General features: G+C 35.0%; 1 protein-coding gene across 7 annotated transcripts in view; it reads right to left on the reverse strand.

Annotated features, from left to right (window-relative positions):
• Positions 1-711: 711 nt before the first annotated feature.
• LOC129750741 (homeobox protein PKNOX2-like) overlaps positions 712-18476 on the reverse strand; it is a 227925-nt gene continuing 210160 nt past the window's right edge. For 6 of the 7 annotated variants that reach the window (XM_055745760.1, XM_055745763.1, XM_055745764.1 and 3 more), the window contains exons 10-11: positions 13626-13696; positions 712-13560 (exon numbers count right to left, since the gene is read on the reverse strand). Coding sequence is in view for 1 of the 7 variants with exons in the window: in XM_055745759.1 (XP_055601734.1) it covers positions 4085-5575 (1491 nt within the window). In the remaining 6 variants the exon portion in view is untranslated. Of the gene's footprint in view, positions 13561-13625; positions 13699-18476 lie in introns of those variants that run through there. The other variant, XM_055745759.1, reaches the window with a different exon arrangement.

The raw sequence follows: 18476 nt of genomic DNA on the forward strand, positions 1-18476 counted from the left end.
TAAAAGAGGTTTCTGATTAAAGTGTTTTTTTTTACACCTCCGAATATTGTTTTTGTGTAGCTTCTCGTAAGTGTAATGCAATTATAATGAGGAATAATAGAATTTTACGTATATCATTTTCTTCGTTTCTTGCTTACGTTATCGAAAGTTTTGATTTTTTTCACTTTTTGTTTATTGATTCCAAAGTTTTGTTTATTTTTTGGTTTTTGTTAATTTTAAAGTTCGTATAACTTGTAAGGTATTTTGCCGAGACGGTTCGAGTTTTAGTTTATTAATTTTTTTTTGATCGTTTTTACAATCATGTGGCGTTTGTATAGCAAGAAAATTTGTTTGTTGAAGCCAAAAGTTTGTACAAGCGTATTTCAAATTTATTTCGAGAAATAATAAATGGATAACTAGTTCAAAAAATCAGTTTTTAAGATTTGTTGATAATTTCGGAACTTTCAGTAGAGCAACCTAATTTTTTTACCGCGATATCTCTTTAACATATTTATCCGCTTTTAGTTTTTTTTCAAAAATTAAAAATTCATGTTTTGAGCAGGAAATTTATGAAGCAAAATAATATGTTTCCAATTGTTGTATTTAAAGAAGCCTATATTTTCTCATTCTTATTTTACCTTCTCTAAGTATATATATTTGAAATCATTTTCATCTCTATGTACAAATATGTCCATCCATGCCCTCTGGTAGAACATGCGAATTGCTTTTTCGTTTAGGTTAGTTTTTTTTTGTTTGTCAACTCTCATCGATCAACGTGGGACGACGTTTCGCCCCCAAAATTTGTATACTTCTTCAAGGTTATGGAACTGAAATCTCCCGTGTTCTCGGTGTCGTAAATAAGCTAATAGAGGATTAAAAATAAAACACATTGACTCTTCTTTGTTCGTTATCATTAGTTACGTATACAGTTTCGGTCAGCATTTTTTTCTGCTCAGACAATTGGCATTCGGTTTCCACGTGTTTAGGTTGTTTTTGTTTTGTTTAGCTACTAAAGTACAATAACTTATATGTTGGGTACTTAACATACTTGTGTAAAAAATCGGTATACCTTTTATTCTTAACGAATATTTCGCTTGGTTGTTTTTCATCCTGTGCTTGACTGTTGCCTACATAAAGCTTACTTAACATCTCCCTTTCTCTGCTTATTTTTACTTGTATTCTCATCAATTTCGCTCCTCGGAAGCCTTTTTGTCATGTGTCACGCGTGACAAATGATGATAGGAATATTTTACGTATTTCTGTTTTGGGTGGACTGATTTTGTTGCTTTACTTCTCAGCTTGAGTAAGTAAGTGTTATCCCAGCTGTTGCTGTTCGTTATCGAGCATTCGTTTTCTGTTGGTTTTTTTTTATTTCTTTTTGTTTGCAAGAGATATGAAAAACAAATAAATCTATTATCACAGGCTTAATTCTTACACTTTCGCTTCAGAACTTTTTAGTAGTATTGTTGTTTTTCACTGGTTTTATATTCTGAATCGTTACTTAATAAGGGATTTGGTTTTTTGGATAGTTTTTATAGTTATTGTTAAAAATAATTGTGTCACTTTGCGTACTTTGAACTCTTAACGTAGGTTGTCAGGGTATTGATGATAGTAGGGATATCCCGAGCAAACCCGGGATATGTTTCAAGGATCAAGACGATGGAAGTCAACAAGTTGAGAAAGTGAAGTGTTTCCAGTAGTATTGAGATGAGTTGAAAATATTGACTTATTAGCTCAAAATTTTGACAATTTTGACAATTTTGAAAATTTTGACAATTTTGAAAATTTTGACAAATTTTTACAATTTTGACAATTTTTGCCAATTTTAACAATTTTAGCAATTTTGGCAATTTTGGCAGTTTTGACAATTTTGACAATTTTGACAATTTTGAAAATTTTGACAAATTTTTACAATTTTGACAATTTTTGCCAATTTTAACAATTTTAGCAATTTTGGCAATTTTGACAATTTTGGCAATTTTGACAATTCTGGCAATTTTGACAATTTTGGCAATTTTGACAATTTTGAAAATTTTGAAAATTTTGACAGTTTTAATAATTTTGACAATTTTTACATTTTTGACATTTTTATCAATTTTGACAATTTTGACAATGTTGACAATTTTAAAAATTTTATTAATTTTGACAATTTTGGCAAGTTTTGACAATTTTCACATTTTTGACATTTTTGACAATTTTGACAATCTTGACAATTTTGACAATTTAACAATTTTGTGAATTTTGACATTTTTGACAAATTTTTACAATTTTGACAATTATGGCAATTTTGACAATTTTGGCAATTTTGTCAATCTTGACAATTTTGACAATTTCGACAATTTTGACAAGTTTTGACAATTTTGGCAATTTTGACAATTTTGACAATTTTGACAATTGTGACAATTTTGACAATTTTTACATTTTGACAATTTTGGCAATTTTGACAATTTGGCAATTTTGACACTTTTGAAAATTTTACAAATTTTGGCAATTTTGACATTTTTGACAATTTTGACCAAGGAATATTTAAAGAAGGTAGTGCCAAGGCAGCCCTGCTTTAGTATTGGTACAGGCTGAGAAGTCACAATCACCACAAATCTGTTAATTTACTAGGAAACTTGTCTTTTTCGCTGATATTTCAAAGAATCTACTGGAATTTTCCACTTTGAAAACATGTTATTGTAGAAGGATTCTTGCTCTTCAAGATCGGTACAAAAAAGTTGTATTTCCGAATAATTTTTCTATAAAATAGACCACCGAAGTTAGAAAAAATGGTGGATTTTCACCACTGTAATTTGCAAAACTTTAAAATTATTTCAAAGTCTTCCATGAAATTGTTCAAGTCAGTGCTTTTTAAGCTAACAATCAGTCGAACACTCAATATCTACCAGCTAGACGTTTCAAAAGCTGATTTTTCTTCATTTTTGAACGTTTTAGCTTAAAGGCGACATTACATTCATTAATAAAATAAGGAAAAAAAACATAATGCAATCTTCAAAGGACCAAAAAACTTCATAAAATTGTGAAAAAAGGCCTTACAACATAATCGAAATGAAATTGGAATTCATTTTCGTTCGAAAACGCGTTTTCTTTGAAATTCCTTCCATTCTCATATAAATTTTCGATACAATCGTTTTTGTGACGTCACAAAAAAATCCAATATGGCTCTCGGCACTACCTTATTTAAATATTCCTTGAATTTTGACAATTTTGATAATTTTGACATTTTTGACATTTTAACACTTTTGACATTTTTGACAATTCTGACAACGACAGGAATATGAAAAAAGGTAGGGTTATCACTTCGACTTTTCTTAATCCATGTTGAAAATGCCTTTTTTGAATTGTATTGAAGTGTATTATTGCTTATTTTTGTTGGAAAAGTCTGCTACCGAGTATGCTTAGAAAATAAAGGAATTGCTAGGAGATTTGGCGAGCGATTGCTTCAGATTTGGGCTTTATTCATACCAAACTAGCTTGTTCTAAAACTAAAAGCTCCTGACTGAGAAAACAGCTGTCAAAACAACCGTTATTCATAACAACTGAAGCAATTGCTTTGAGCGACTGCTCGACTGCACGATTTAGTTTAGCAAAAGCTATTACTAGGTTTTTTTCATACCACCTATGGTGCTAAATCTGCATAAAGAAATTAATTTTCTGGTATCCGCTGGCTTCAAAATAAGGCCATTTGCAAGAAACTCTTGACCACCCTATACTGTTGTTTGGAGGTTGAGACCCCAGAATCCCAGACATACACCCTTATTCTCGTTTTCGATCGAATGGCATTCGTTCGAAAGTTAGGCAAATTCGTATTCTTTTTTTTTTTTTTTTTTGTAAATTATTTATTTGAAACGGCTCATACCTTTAGGCTTTAAGGAGCCAAACTCGTTTTGTTTGATTACAATTGTGTACTTAGATCTAGTTCACTTTTTTTTTTTTGAAGAAAAAGAAAGATAGAAAGGGAAATATGAAAATAAAGAGAATTATAGTCGAAGATCGATAGCTTTTAGGAAAAGGTATATCTCGAACATATAGTCCAAGTCCATCATACCTAATACATCCCTCACTGGAACGTCGGGTGGTTTTCCTCGGGCCCGAAGGGAATCTATAAAGTTCGCTCTGGCGAATAGGTGGTCCTCACACGACCAAACATGGTCATGTCGATGTCATGGTAACCTAGACCACATCCGCATAAATTGCTGCCAGCAATATTTAAACGATAGAGTACCGCATTCATGGAATAATGATTGGACATGAGACGGGAAAATATACGAATAAAATCCCGAGTCAGGTTCAATCTATTAAACCAGGGTTTAAGGCTTACCTTTGGGATAATCGAGTGGAACCACCGACCCAACTCATCCTCGTCCCATCTACGCTGCCAGTTGACAAGAGAGTTTCTTCGAGCCAAGAAGTAAAATTCGTTGAATACGATTTCACGCTGGTAAATGTTGCCTTCCATCGCACCCACTTTTGCAAGGGAATCTGCCCTCTCATTGCCTGCTATTGAGCAATGTGAGGGGACCCAGATAAAGGTGATAGAAAAGCAACGTCTTGATAAAGTGGTCAATATATCTCGTATCATTTCGAGGAAGTACGGCGTGAATTTTCCTGGTTTTATAGAGCGGATTGCTTCAACAGAGCTGAGACTATCAGTTATAATATAGTAGTGTTCAATAGGTCGTGTGGCAATACTATTCAAAGCCCAGTGAATAGCTGCTAACTCTGCAACATATACAGAGCATGGTGACTGGAGACTGTGAGATGCGCTGGATATTTCGTTGAACACTCCAAATCCTGTTGTTTCCTCTATAAGTGATCCATCGGTAAAGTACATTTTATCAGCATCGACGTGTCTATATTTAGCTTCGAAAATTCTTGGAATCAGAAGAGGACGATGCGGATCCGGGATTCCACGAATTTCCTGCTGCATAGACAAATCAAACTGGACAGAAGAATGATCGTAGTCTGGGCTACAAACACGAGTTGGAGAATACGAAGAAGGGTTTACCTGCATTGACATGAGGATATGGTATATAGACATAAATCTGGTTTGAACATTTTGCTCAAGTAACCTTTCGAAATTTACAATCACCAATGGGTTCATGACCTCACACCTGATGAGGAACCGAAGTGATAGTAAATTGAATCGATCTTTCAAAGGGAGTATTCCTGCCAAAACTTCAAGACTCATGTTGTGTGTTGAGGGCATACAGCCCAAAGCGATACGGAGACAACGGTATTGGATACGCTCTAGTTTGATGAGGTGAGTTTTGGCAGCTGACTGGAAACAGAAGCTACCATATTCCATAACGGATAGAATAGTTGTTCGATACAATTTGATAAGATCTTCTGGATGGGCTCCCCACCAGGTGCCAGTAATTGATCGGAGAAAATTGATTCTTTGTTGGCATTTTCCTTTCAGATACTCAATGTGGGCTCTCCAGGTACACTTGGAATCAAACCAAACCCCAAGATACTTGAAACTCCTCGATTGAGTGATCGTTCTGCCTAGGAGTTGAAGCTTAGGTTGAGCAGGAAATTCGTATTCTTGTTTTCGTTCGAACGAATGAAAACAGTTCGATTTTTCGAACATAGTTCGAACGAACAAAACGTTGCATTCCCATTTTCGTTCAAACGTATTTTCTCTATGGGCCGACAAACGCGAGTCTGATACTGCGAACCGTTTGAAGTGAAATTAGTGAAATCTTATACCGATTGTGGAATTTTGTATTGTGGTTGGAAATACTAAAATTATTATCAGTTGAAATACGAAACCGTATGTTTCTAAATACATTTTCAAGACGAAAGAAATTTTCATTTAGTCATAGTTTTAAATCGTTCCTATCTTTCCCTCTCCAGGAATTTTCTTCAGCATCACAAAATCAGCTTTGCGTGCTCGGAATCTACTCGACATTCGAACGAATGGTTGTGTTTTTGTTGAATTAGTACACGGAAAATAATAAAAAGGTAAAATTTACCGAGATAAAAAGGTAAATGCTTGTGAAATCCAAAAAGGTAACTTTTACCTCACCGAGGTGAAACTCACCTCACAACGAGGTAAAGTTTACCTGAATCGAGCAGACAAAAAAGGTAAAATTCACCTAGAAAAAAAGGTAAAAAAAAGGTGCTTTCTACCTCTTCGAGGTAAAGCTTACCGCGTAGCAAGGTGAAATTGACCTGGATTGCGCTGAACAAAACGGTACAATTCACCTCGAAACAAAGGTAACTATTTTCCGAACCCGTTTATTGACGTTAAGTTGTTTTTTCATTCAGGAATAAGTTTTGTTTCGTGCGCAATACGTGAAAATAGAAGCAGAAAGGTAAATTTAGCATTAGATTTCATTTTGTTGTGCTGGTTCTCATCATAAAACTATATTACAGATTGGCCTACTGAGCTACGAAGTGTTTTCCTCATCATTCCGGAACAGCCAATATTATCCCCCAGTTGGTCGGATGAGTCGAACGGAGAAGGAACGAAATGTGCTAATTGTAGGAGGATTCAGCGGCCATGGTGGACACGGAAAAGGCAGCGTTGATGGCCGAGAGGGTGCAATAGTCCCAAGTAACCAAAAGTCTCATAGATACTTAATCCTGTAGTACATTAAAAGTTCACATTTGGCTGTAAAAGGTCCTCGAGAGAATTAAATATAAGTGCTTGAATCGGACTTCTGAACGAACATAAAAAGTCTAAAAAAGTACCATAGATCATTTTTGTGCGTTCCAAGTACCTTTAAAAATCCAGGATTCAATTTGGACTATCGGGCTTCGTTACGAACTTCTTACGAACTTTTTGGATCCATGAAGAACTTGTTACGAACGTTTTGGTTCCATGAGGAACTTCTTAAGAACTTCAATGCAAACGTATACATTATTTACAAAAAATAAAAGAATGGTAGGTTTTACTATCTCCGTCGGCGATTAGAACAAGAATGATGTTAGGAAAAGAACATTGGAATGGAAAAGTCCAGGTTCATAAGTAAATGATACTAAGGGAATATTTTACTAAATCCAAAACAAGTTTCTGCACCAGCTTTCCACAAATTCTTTACTTTTAGAACATTAATAATCCATAGTTTTGTTTTTGAGCCAAACAAACAAAAAAATCAAATTTTTATTCAAATTTTGTTTTCAAATTGTTTTCAATGATAGTATATATTCACACCGAATCATATTTTATCATTTTCCTTAATTTTCTTCATGAAGGAGCAGCTTTACAGACGAAGCGGAGCGGCCTAAAGCAAGGTCTCCACTGGTTGGTAGGTACCGGGAGAAGCCCTCATATGAGAAAAACTTAAAACTATGCGACTTCTGATTTTTTTTTCAGGCCTATTTGAAGAAATTTGTTTTTTGATTTAATCCAACAAGAATCTAAAATTTGAAAAATATCGTTAGTGGCACAGAACAAATAAAACTCATTTTAAAAAACCATACTAATTCACGAGCTCAATATGGCTTTCCATTTGCTGTTGCAGAAAATTTAAACTTGGAAGAGATATCGCAGCACATTATTGGTTCTTCTTTTTTAAACTAGAACTTGAAACAAAAAAGTAAGGCACACATTTTACAAAAAGCAAAATCAAACATTTAAAAACTTACGTTTAATCACAAACCATGCGAGTCCGCTTTGAAAATAAATGATGCATTATTTGATGGATGCAAATGTTCACATTTTAAATACTAAGCCTACTCGAAAAAGGTGATAAACCAGAGTTAACTTTGAATAGAAGTTTTAGATAACATCAATCTAAGTATTGGCTATGGTACAGAGGTAGCATGTTCAGTTTTCACCAAAAAGGTTCAGGTTCAAATCTTCATGAAAATTGTAAGTATAAAATTCATTTAGAGTAACGGGAATAGTAGGTATAATAAAAATGAAATGAATAGAATTTCAATGGGAGAGGGGGGTAAAGTAAATACCCCTACAATACTTTTTGAAAAAAATCTTTTTATTCAAAATCTCATGCAATGGCTGAATAGCCTTCTACTCAGCTTTGATTTTGAGACTTTAAAGTATCAATAAGAACTTAAATTTTAAGCTGAGTAGAAGGCTATACAGCCCGGAAACAGGGCTGAGTAAGCTTCTGAAAGACCGTTTTATGGAACTTTTGGTTACTTGGGAGTGTTTTCCTCCGTCAAAACGGAGCATTCGAGAAAAAAACGGAGAAGAACATTATTAAAACATAGATTTCCAAAACATTAATGACATAGGTAATAAAAAATAAAAATTAAATCTTGAATGAATTTGTGTCTTTGTTTCATTTAATTTAGTGAATAAGCAGAACCCTTTAAGATAGTGAATGGGAAACCGGTAGAATGTACCTTTTCGCTCAGTGTATCCCAAAAAGGTAAAATTTACCTTTTTTCTAGGTAAAAAGAAAAACGGTACAATTCACCTTTTGGCTACGTGAAATGGTAAAATTTACCTCGAAAGAGGGGTGGAAAAAAGTACCTCGCTACTCGGCATATTTTACCTTTTTATTATTTTCCGTGTACAATATCGTATAAGAAAAAAAATTCTAGAGAGTAAAAACTTAAATTTATTTCAATAGTTTTTAATTTGCAGATCGAAATTCAGTACCACACGTCTGTTAAGACGGGGCAAATTTTCACCAGCAACAACCATAGCACCACTACCACCGCCGGCTGTTATCGGCCTTGACTCGTTGAAATTTTAAAATTGTCTAGATATCACCGGATTTTTCTTACATCTGCTGCTGTTGATGCACTTTTCTGGTTCGGTTGCTAAGTCTTATAGCTGTTTCCCTGCAGTCCTCCGCCCCGACAGTCACAAATTTCACAAAATCACACAATTTGTTTACTTTTAATTGGCAGACGAGAAATGTCAATGCTGCCAAAAAATTTCGAAGTTCATCTGGTAACACCAACATCGAACGTATCGCATTCGAACGAAAACAGGAATAGCTTTTTCGAATTCGTTCGAAAGTATCCGTTCGAACGAAAGGCAGATACGCCGTAAACCAGAATAAGGGTGATAGTGTGATTTTTGGGTACCCTACTATCCATGCGATACTTTTTAAGTTTCTGAGAAGGTTTTTACTTAATGTTTGCCTTCAGAAGTTCTTGGGTTTGTGAAACTGGATTTGATCTCAATTGTCTACCAAGTTTAATGATCCTGCGTTTTTATAAAACTTGGCAATGCTTTGCTGGAGTAGGAGTTTTATGTTGCCAATTGACCCTATACGACATCAAAATTTCCCTTTAATCGATGATTATACACAGTTAGCGGAAATCGCCGAAACCAGTAGGTATATTTTTACCGAATTTTCAACATGTGGAGTACATTAACCAGTTTGATATTTTTTTAAATGACTGAGTGACTGTAATTATGCAAAGTACCCATAGTTTGTGCGTCAAAAAAGGTGTACTGAACAATCTGCTAAAGTAGCTGCAGCTCGGTTGCTTTTACCGAAGTATCGTAATACTTACCGAAAAACGAATTAAGCATTTTTATCACCAAAATTTCGGTAAATTTTGACTGAACTTTTGGTAATTTTTACCGAAATTTCGGTAATTTTAACCAATTTACTGAATGTTTCCAGAAAAGTCTGTAAATTTAATCGAACAAACAGTAAAATTTCGGTGAATAACTGGTCGGTAGAACAAATTACGAACTCATAGATTACTAGTTAGCGTGAATTGCTTTGTTGATTCGGGATAAGAGTTTCGATGTTCGTCGGTTTAGCTTTGTACCGATTTTAGTCCAGTTGGCCAAAGAAGAAGGTTTCAGCTGATCCAAAAAGGTTTCGACCGCACTCTTTCAAATATTTACTTTGTTTCGTTGCTCCCTTGTTTTACAAAAACACGCAGGTGTGCGCGCGCGTGTCTATCAGTACCATTATCATAATCATTCAATTAACGTCCTGCTAATGCGACAATTTAGATTCGAAATTGAAGTAAACAGTACAGGTACCTACGGAAAAAGGTGAGCAATCGAAGAGAGTTAAAAAACGAAACAAAATAGTACACAACTCGACGAAACCCTTCTCACCAAATCAATATGTAAATAATATTTATTCAATGTTGGTTATAACATCCACCTCCTAAATTTAGTCACCCCGGTTGACTGTTGGTCGGAGATTGTTTTCTGTCGTTTGTCGTTGCCGTTTTCTGATTGAGTTACGCGTAGCGAGCGATTCGAATCCGGTTCGAAGGACCATCAGCTCTCAACTCAAACGAAAAAATCCCCCGGCAAACAAACAACCTCATTATTTGTAATAAATATTAATCAATTCAACTCGACGGGCATGATCGCGCGAATTTACCGGCGTTAATGATGTTTATTTCCGATGGAATGGTTACTTTCCACACGAGCCCTGTGTCCTTGCTTCGCGAGTTTGACATCTGCTGTCCCATTTGGTTTACCCGATGCCGGTTGTTGAAGGGAGAAATTGAAACAAAACCGAAACATACGACGGAAAAACAACAACAGCTCGACGAATACGATTTCAACTTTCGAAGGAAGGGAAGGGGTGTGGCACTCTCATTAATTAATTATCATATTTTCATCATTTTCTCCTCGTGATTCGAGCAGCCAAATTCGGCCGATTCCATTGCCGATGTCATAATTATTTATAGGAAAAACACACTCCTCGAGGTTTGCTCTTTTTATCGTGGTTCTTGGCAGTTCATACGTACCTGTGTATTGTCCCTTTTTTTATTTGAAATTAAATTCATTGAATTACAGGTTTCGTAACAAGAAGAAATAATTTGATTCCTTTCTTGATGTTCCAAAAAAAAACGGCAACGAAAAATTTCAAACGGGACCCATTTACATTATCACGTGCTTTGACCATTCTCATAACCTCACATTCGCGTCGATTTGGGTTCGAGTTTTGAGAGTTCACGTGCTCGATGCCTTCGGAAAACAAAAAAAAAACAAACGCACAAGGGGAAACAGGGAAGAGGGGCGGCGCCAATGTTTAATGAATGGCAAATACCAAACACAAACAATAACCGACGACGAAAGTCAGCAGCAGCAGGGACCGCTTTTGTTTACAAATGGTTTTTCTATTCAAATTAATGTGTTTGATTTGAATTTCACACCCCCCTGACAGGGGACTGAAAGGGAGCAAAGAACACTGAACGTCGTCGTCAGCTTTTGGCTTTCATTAGATTTTATCCTACGACACCGGGGGAGGGCAGGGGATAATTTAAACAATAGTTAAGATTTGTTTGGAAATGAAAAATGGCACCGTTGACACATTTAGAACCCGGGAATGTTGTCCAGAAAATCGACCATGTCACACTACATTATGAATCTGATTCCTAAGGAAATTTTTTCCTGACATTATTTGGCCTGGATTCGACCAGACCGAACTGAACGCCAATTTGAAAAAAATTGAGTTATGTATTGCAGCGGATGTAAAACATAATAAACTATCTGTCCAATGAAAATCAGAACATTTGTCCTATTTTTTCTGATTTTATTAGAAAATTTCAATGTTGCAGACAGTAGAAATGGCAAAAATGCGTTGCGCCAAAGTGAACTGAGAGCACCCTTAGAGGTTAAGACAAAAATTCTGTTTTGGTCATGAAAACTGATTTTGTGCGAAAAAATCTTATGTGTGTTGGTTTTTTCGATTCAAAACAGTTCTTCGGCTCGTCACGAATTAATATCTGATAAATTAAATGATAAAAAACGTTCCCGTGGATAAAAACTTTATATTTCGGATTGTAAGCATTTGTTAAAATTTCGCTCCGCCAGACTGAACCGAATCCCTTGAGTTTTGTTTTCCAATTTACTCAAGGGGATGTTAGAACTTTTAACATTTTACGATAAAAGATACTTTATTTTATTGCTTACTGTCGTTCAGAACGCAACCGGTAAGTCACATTCAAAGATATTCCGGATTTCAAAAGTGCGAAATTTGTATGGCTCGGTTCACTCTGGCTCAACGAAAAAAAAACTTTTTCCAAGCATCAGCCATACTCGTTGGGTGCTGCTCGTAAAGCGCCTATTAGTAGGCTCCTACGTTCAGAACAAATGACCCAGGCAAATGTTAGCACATGGCAATTTTTTCAACATTTTGGTTCGACCAGAGTGAACTGGGTGCAAACATATTGCTATTAAAATTCAGTTTTCGGCTTATAGTGTAATCAGAAATCGACCAGTATAGCTTCCACGGCTTTATAAGAGTCTAAATGTGATGGTAAAATGATTAAATGAGATATCTAATAAAATGGTATCAATTGGTAGGGCTGTGAACTTTGAACTCGATTTTCTTGAAATCAAGTTTATGGCGTTCAGTTCGGTCTGGTCGCATCCCGACCATTTAGATTGAAGAGAAAAATTGCAATTTCCACTGTAATATGTGTTTTGAGCCTACTAGGTTGAAAAATTCTAATCAAAGCAATCAAAAGATTCCTTTTGATTAAAAAAAAGGATTCAAAAATCGAAGAAAAATGTCAAAATCATGAATTGACGATAGAAGGACAAAATTATTCTTTATAACTTTTTGAGATTTGCAACTGATTAGCCTACTTATAGGCGAAACTTTTCAAATTGAGGACATCAAATATTTTTGCCCTTGATGATAGAATTAAACTGTGGCTTTTTCAAAATGCTTAAAAAAATTCCAAATATTTGTATCAAATTAGGAAACCATTAATATTAAAAGCCCAACTGCAGCTAATGGCCGGCAGTCGGTTTGCGATGAATATTTAAAGACAGAAACATACTCGTCTCAATTAATACCTCCTCGTCAATAATGGACAACCACAAATACGCATATGAATAATTGAGCACGCAAAGTTTAGCAAAGTGACACGTTTGCGATTTGATTAGTAGATAGCTAGTAGGTTTGAAATGGTTGGAAAATTGTTTCGGTTTCTGTTTCTGTTTTGTTGACTTGACTCTGTCCATCCCAGCTGGATTACCTAATAATTGCTGCTGGGGGATGCGATTTGCTGCAACCCAAAATTCTTGCTTGCTCTAGCAAAAAAAAATATCTCTCTCACTCCTAACAACTCAGTTAAAAATTAACTACAAACTATATCGTATAACCGGTTGCAATTACGAATAGGGAGATACGAACTGATGAAAAAAAAACGAACTAGACTCGGTTGTTTGTTTGTATGGCATTTGCGTTGCACTTCGTATACGTAAAAAATGGGGAAGTCTAAAATAGTAGTATACCTCTATTTGTGGTAAGCACATTGCACTTTTTCTTCAAGTTTTTCATTTGTTTGTGTTTTTTCTTCATAGTTTCTCTCACATTTTCGCTTAGTATACATTAGTTACGTATTTTGAGGTTTTGGTTTCACATTTCAGTAAATATTTTTTCTAGTTTGATTCATCCTCGGGACTTACGTGCGATTTCTGTTGTTTTTGTTGTTTTCTTGTAGTCGTTGCTTTTGGAAGCAATCTGAACGGAAGTCATCTTGAGGGTGGCACGATCCACATTGGAACTGATGTTTTCGATGTTGCCCTCGATCATCAGCGGATTTGACTGGTTGGAGTGGAAGTTTGGATTCGTTGCACTTGGCTATTTGTTCTAAGACTTTTGGTAACTTTGAATGGGAACTTTTAGACAACAGTCACTTGATGCGTGAAATAATCTGTGAAAATAAAAAAAAAATGGTCATATTCACATTCCATCCAGAGGACAAGTAGTTTTACATACCTGAACTGGTCGATTTACTTATTGGGTTGCTGGAGTGGACGACGTTTAGTACTGATGAACCAATCATTGACCTAGTGATAAGAAACAGAAAATATAGATCATTTAACAAACATTTCGGAAAGATTTTGATTGTAGCTTACAGTCTATTTAAAATTCAATTAAAAGTAGGGTAGAAAATTCTCTAGCTGATCCTGTTTAATCGATCGAAGATTTAAATTCGATCGAAGCCACATTTCAAAACCCCACTTACAAAATCATTTTGAGTTAAAATTTCGATTAATAATGAAAAGGTAGATAACATTCCTGTGAATAACAAAAATTCTTTGGAACAATATGAAACGAGAAAAAGCAGTTAAGAAATTCTGAAAGTGTTTTACATCAACAGTGCCCAAAAGCCTCATTAGGTACGAGTCTAATTGCAGTTACTCTTGGGCGCGATCAAGCAGACATAGGCTCAGGAGGCAACTAACTAGTTAACTGACCTATATCACAAGCCCATTTTTTTTGTAATTCAAATCATGAAAAATGTAAAGTTTTTTTTTCTATAATATAGATGTTAATTTTTATTTCTTTGAAATTTTTAGTTCAAAATGCAATTTAAGTGTCCACTGAAGAGGAGCGAATGTCCTAGCTCGAAACGTATCTGGACGACTTGTAAAAACGTTTTAATCATCCTAAAACTCGCCGAAAAATGTCGATTAATTAATTCACAAACCGCCTTTATCGTCTCTCCATCCATGGGCGATGGAATCGAAAAGTTATTCTTTCGCTCCTTAAGAAAACCCTGTAAGATCTGTCAAAAATAGGGTTAAATTTTAGCTGCATCCAACTTGCACTATTTAATGCAAAATCAACACGCAAATTCGGCATCGCTTCCATCACTTAGGACTTGGTAGGATGTGGCCGAGTGAAGAGCATGTGTTTTTCTGTTCTGTTTTTGTAAGAATTTCAATTGTTTTATGACTGTTTTCACGAGGTGGTTTCAGATATTTAGATAAGACAGTTTTTTTCCTTTTATCCCTAATTTTTTTCAAATCTTTCCCGAAATGCATTTTGCTTTACACAAGACAGTTTGTTTCGTTTGTGATCGAATGAAAACAAAACAAACTGAAGACTAAAAACTAAAATTTCAAAGAAAAACCTGGCATTACTAATATTTTTTGTCTATCCCAGTGGTTGTATTTAGTTGAGAATGAATTGATCAACCTTCTCTCGCTCAACGCTTTACTCGGAAGCAAAGGTTGCTTTGAGGCAGCGAAAACGACAAAACAGATTATGCATACGCTCTCAACATGGCCCGCCTTCACGAAGCAATATACATTCGAGGCAGCGAATCCAAAAAACCAAACGAATGTCTCTCACTCATCTCCTGTTACATTCTTGAGGGAACCGAATTCAAAAGGCACAGCAAACCCGAGTCTCCTCGTTTGTGCCTGGATCGAATACCCGAGGTTTTTCTGCTATTGCTATTATTGCACAGCAACCGCACGCAGGCAGCTAGTTTTTTCGTTTCTTTTTCCTCCCCCCTCCTTGCTCCATACGTTGCGGGCCTATGCAATGCAATAAGTTCGGTTGTTGTCGTTGTTGCCTCAACCTTTGCGGCGAGGTTGAAGATGTTCTCCTCAACGACAGCTATCGGCTTGAGTCCATCAAATTCAATAACGTAAATGAGTATGTGTGCCTCGCCTACTTCATGCATCATGTAGCAACCGAACGTTGAGAGAGTTCGTTCGGGGCAGCAAACGAATAGTGTCTCTCAGAGCAGATCCTCCTCATGGGGGGAGATTTGAATGAATGTATATGTATCGTCTCCTGTATTACTATGCAAGGCCTCAAAGTGTGTATTTTGAGAGCCTCTGATGAGAAAATTGGTGAGGATTTCAATCACTGGTCTATCCTTAAATTACAACATCTATTTATGAATATATCCTAACTCGTTTATGTAAACAAATAGTTTTATTAAAAACCAATCAGCGTTAGATTTGTGGTACGCCATCTACACTCGGTCTCCGCAAAACAAACTATCGCATGTGCTGCACTTGCGTCTATCGACTATTTACACGGACTTGGCCGGCGTCGTTATTGGTTCATTTGAAAGAAAGGTTTCCTCAAAACTGTACAGTAATATTGTATTGCTTGTTCCCAGCAATCTCTAACTTGGTTCATTGTGCAATGTTGATCTGAATCAAACACAGAATGCAACCATTATGCCATTGGCCCATTGATAGCAAGCTCAAGCTCAAGCTCCATCCATTGCAGTTTGGCTAATGAAACTATCAATTTTATTTCATTTTCTATATACAGATGTAAAAAAATTAGAAAATAAATTAAACATGAGAAATGCTTGGCGGCCCGTATGACCATGTTCAAAGAGCCGAGGGTATCCAGCGCCTTAAAATTAAAAAAAATCGATTACTCTCTGGAGCCACCTCATAAGTTTAAAATTATGCAGTTTAAAAAATTTAACTTGTTATATTCCATTAATATAGTTCCAAAAAATTGTCAAATGAAAAAAGACAAAGAAATAAAAAGGAAAATGTATTTGGAGTTTTAAAACATCGTGGTCAGGGAAAAGAAGGTAAATTTATGAATGTTGTGACTAAAGGTAAAATTTATTTTTTTAATATATTGTTAAATTGTTTTTTAAATCGGTTTTGGCTGATAAAAACACAACGCTTTTGTTTTTAAATCGTACTGTACTACCGTCGGAAGAAAAATTGTCACACGTTTAAATTTAATATCTTTTAACAGGTTGGTGTCTGGTCGGCTTATTTCAAAATTTTTGTTTGTCAAAAGGTGGGGTGGAAAACAGATGGTAGAAATAGAAGGTAGGTCAGATAATTTTTTTTTTTATTAATATTTCAAGTATTAATAAATTAATGCAAGTATTAATAAATAAATAAATTTCAAACATGTGTATCAAACTGAAGTGAAACAAACCAAAATATCATGTCAAAATTTAACATGTGGCAATTAACTTCTTCATAACTTCTTCAATTTTCAACCGAATTTGATAAATAACCACATGAAATCTTTGTTTTGATTTGATATTTAAGGTCAACAGAAAATCAGATTTTTAAAATGTTACCAACGAGTCTAAAACTTTCGATAAAACAAAATTAAATCCAAAAAATGTTTTTAGAAATTCACTAAAATCAACAATAATGTTGATCATATGATTTTAATCGCCGTAATTTGTATGATTATAATTTTAATGGCATGTGCGGCGGAATGAAAACTAGAGAGAATTTATTTTATAGAATTTGAAAGAAAGGTGGATAGACAGGCATTAGTGCGCCAATAGGAGAAAGCTTGATAGGTGTTGAAATTTTAGGCTAGAGGGCATGTTGATGAAAAGCTCCCATGAATTGCTCCCGCCTTTGCTCTGCATTAGCTAACTATACATGAGAAACCCATTAAAATTATAATCATACAAACTACGGCGATTAAAATCATATAACAAATAATCATTGGCAAAAAGAAAAAATTATCTCTAGTTTTCATTCCGCCGCACATGCCATTAAAATTATAATCAACTAGCTGATCCCATACGAACTCCGTTTCGCTTTCAACTTGTTGTATGAATACGCCAATTGTCAAGCATTTTCCAGATGCACTTCCGAAATCATTGTTTAGTTATTTTTGCAAAAATATTGGACGTTCACTTTTCTGTCTTCTGCTACTAAATTTGAAATCAGAAATCAATTGAACGTGCCAAAAAATCACCGTGTATGAATTTCGACTCGACAGTTTCATAACAACGCAATTATTGTCAAAAAGTTCAACCCCTTCAGGTGGCCTCTTATACAATCTTTGATATCTGTAATCAATTTCCTTCCCTCAAAACTTCCGTATGCAAATTTTCAAAGCAATCTATTGCATAGTAATGTCAATATTGCTAAAAGCAGTGGAAAACTAATGGACGACTCCTGTCGTAGACCCCTGGCAAAACATTTGACAACTATAATCGATTGTCCGTCCCTGAAAACTACCGTGTGCCAATTTTCATCCCAATCCGATGTATGGTAACGACGATATTGCAAAAATATGGAAACGTTAATATGGACGCCCACCTTTTGCCGGCCCCTTACCCTGAATTCAATACCTGAAATCGATTGCCCGTCCCTCAAAACTCTCGTGTACAAATTTTCATCCCAATCCTTCATCTTTTCATGAAAAACATTTTTTACACCCATCATTTTTTAGGAAGCTTGAATAGATTTGTCTTAATAGTTTTATCTTCGAAAGATTAAACTGCTTTTTTATCTTTTCCATCCCCTATCTAATGAAAATATTTGTTGAAGATAATCCCACTTTTCAATATGGATGATCTCCCTGTAAAATGGTATATTTAAGTTTCATTTAATTAGAAATTTCTTAAAAACCTCCGAACTTTTTTGAACCATGTTGAAAACCCACTTTGTATGTTTTTTTTTATTTGCTTGTATGTATTTTTTCGCTTTTCAATTTCGCACTGTTTTATTATTAGTTTATCTTAAATGTTGAAAGTTCTACTAATAACTTTTTGAAGTTATCAACAACAAATCATCTCGGACACACCATTTTTATATTATGAAAAAGGTTTTTTTAGTTCTGTTATTTTTTCATGGGTACAAACATCCCATTAAGAGATGGTAGAATCGACCACATTTTTCATCAATGATAACTCAAAAGTTAGAAATTGGCCAGTAAAATAGAATTGTATAAAACTCAAAACCTCAAATTTCATTATGTTATCAATTTTCTAATCCCCCATTAAAATTCCAATTGAAGCGTTAAAATCGCAGCCGTGAACTTATAAACTCTGAATCTAAAAAAATTTTCTTTCTCTATGAGGAATTCCAAAAATAA

Source organism: Uranotaenia lowii, chromosome 3 (assembly GCF_029784155.1).
Source record: "Uranotaenia lowii strain MFRU-FL chromosome 3, ASM2978415v1, whole genome shotgun sequence".
NCBI classification, from domain to species: Eukaryota; Metazoa; Arthropoda; class Insecta; order Diptera; family Culicidae; genus Uranotaenia; species Uranotaenia lowii.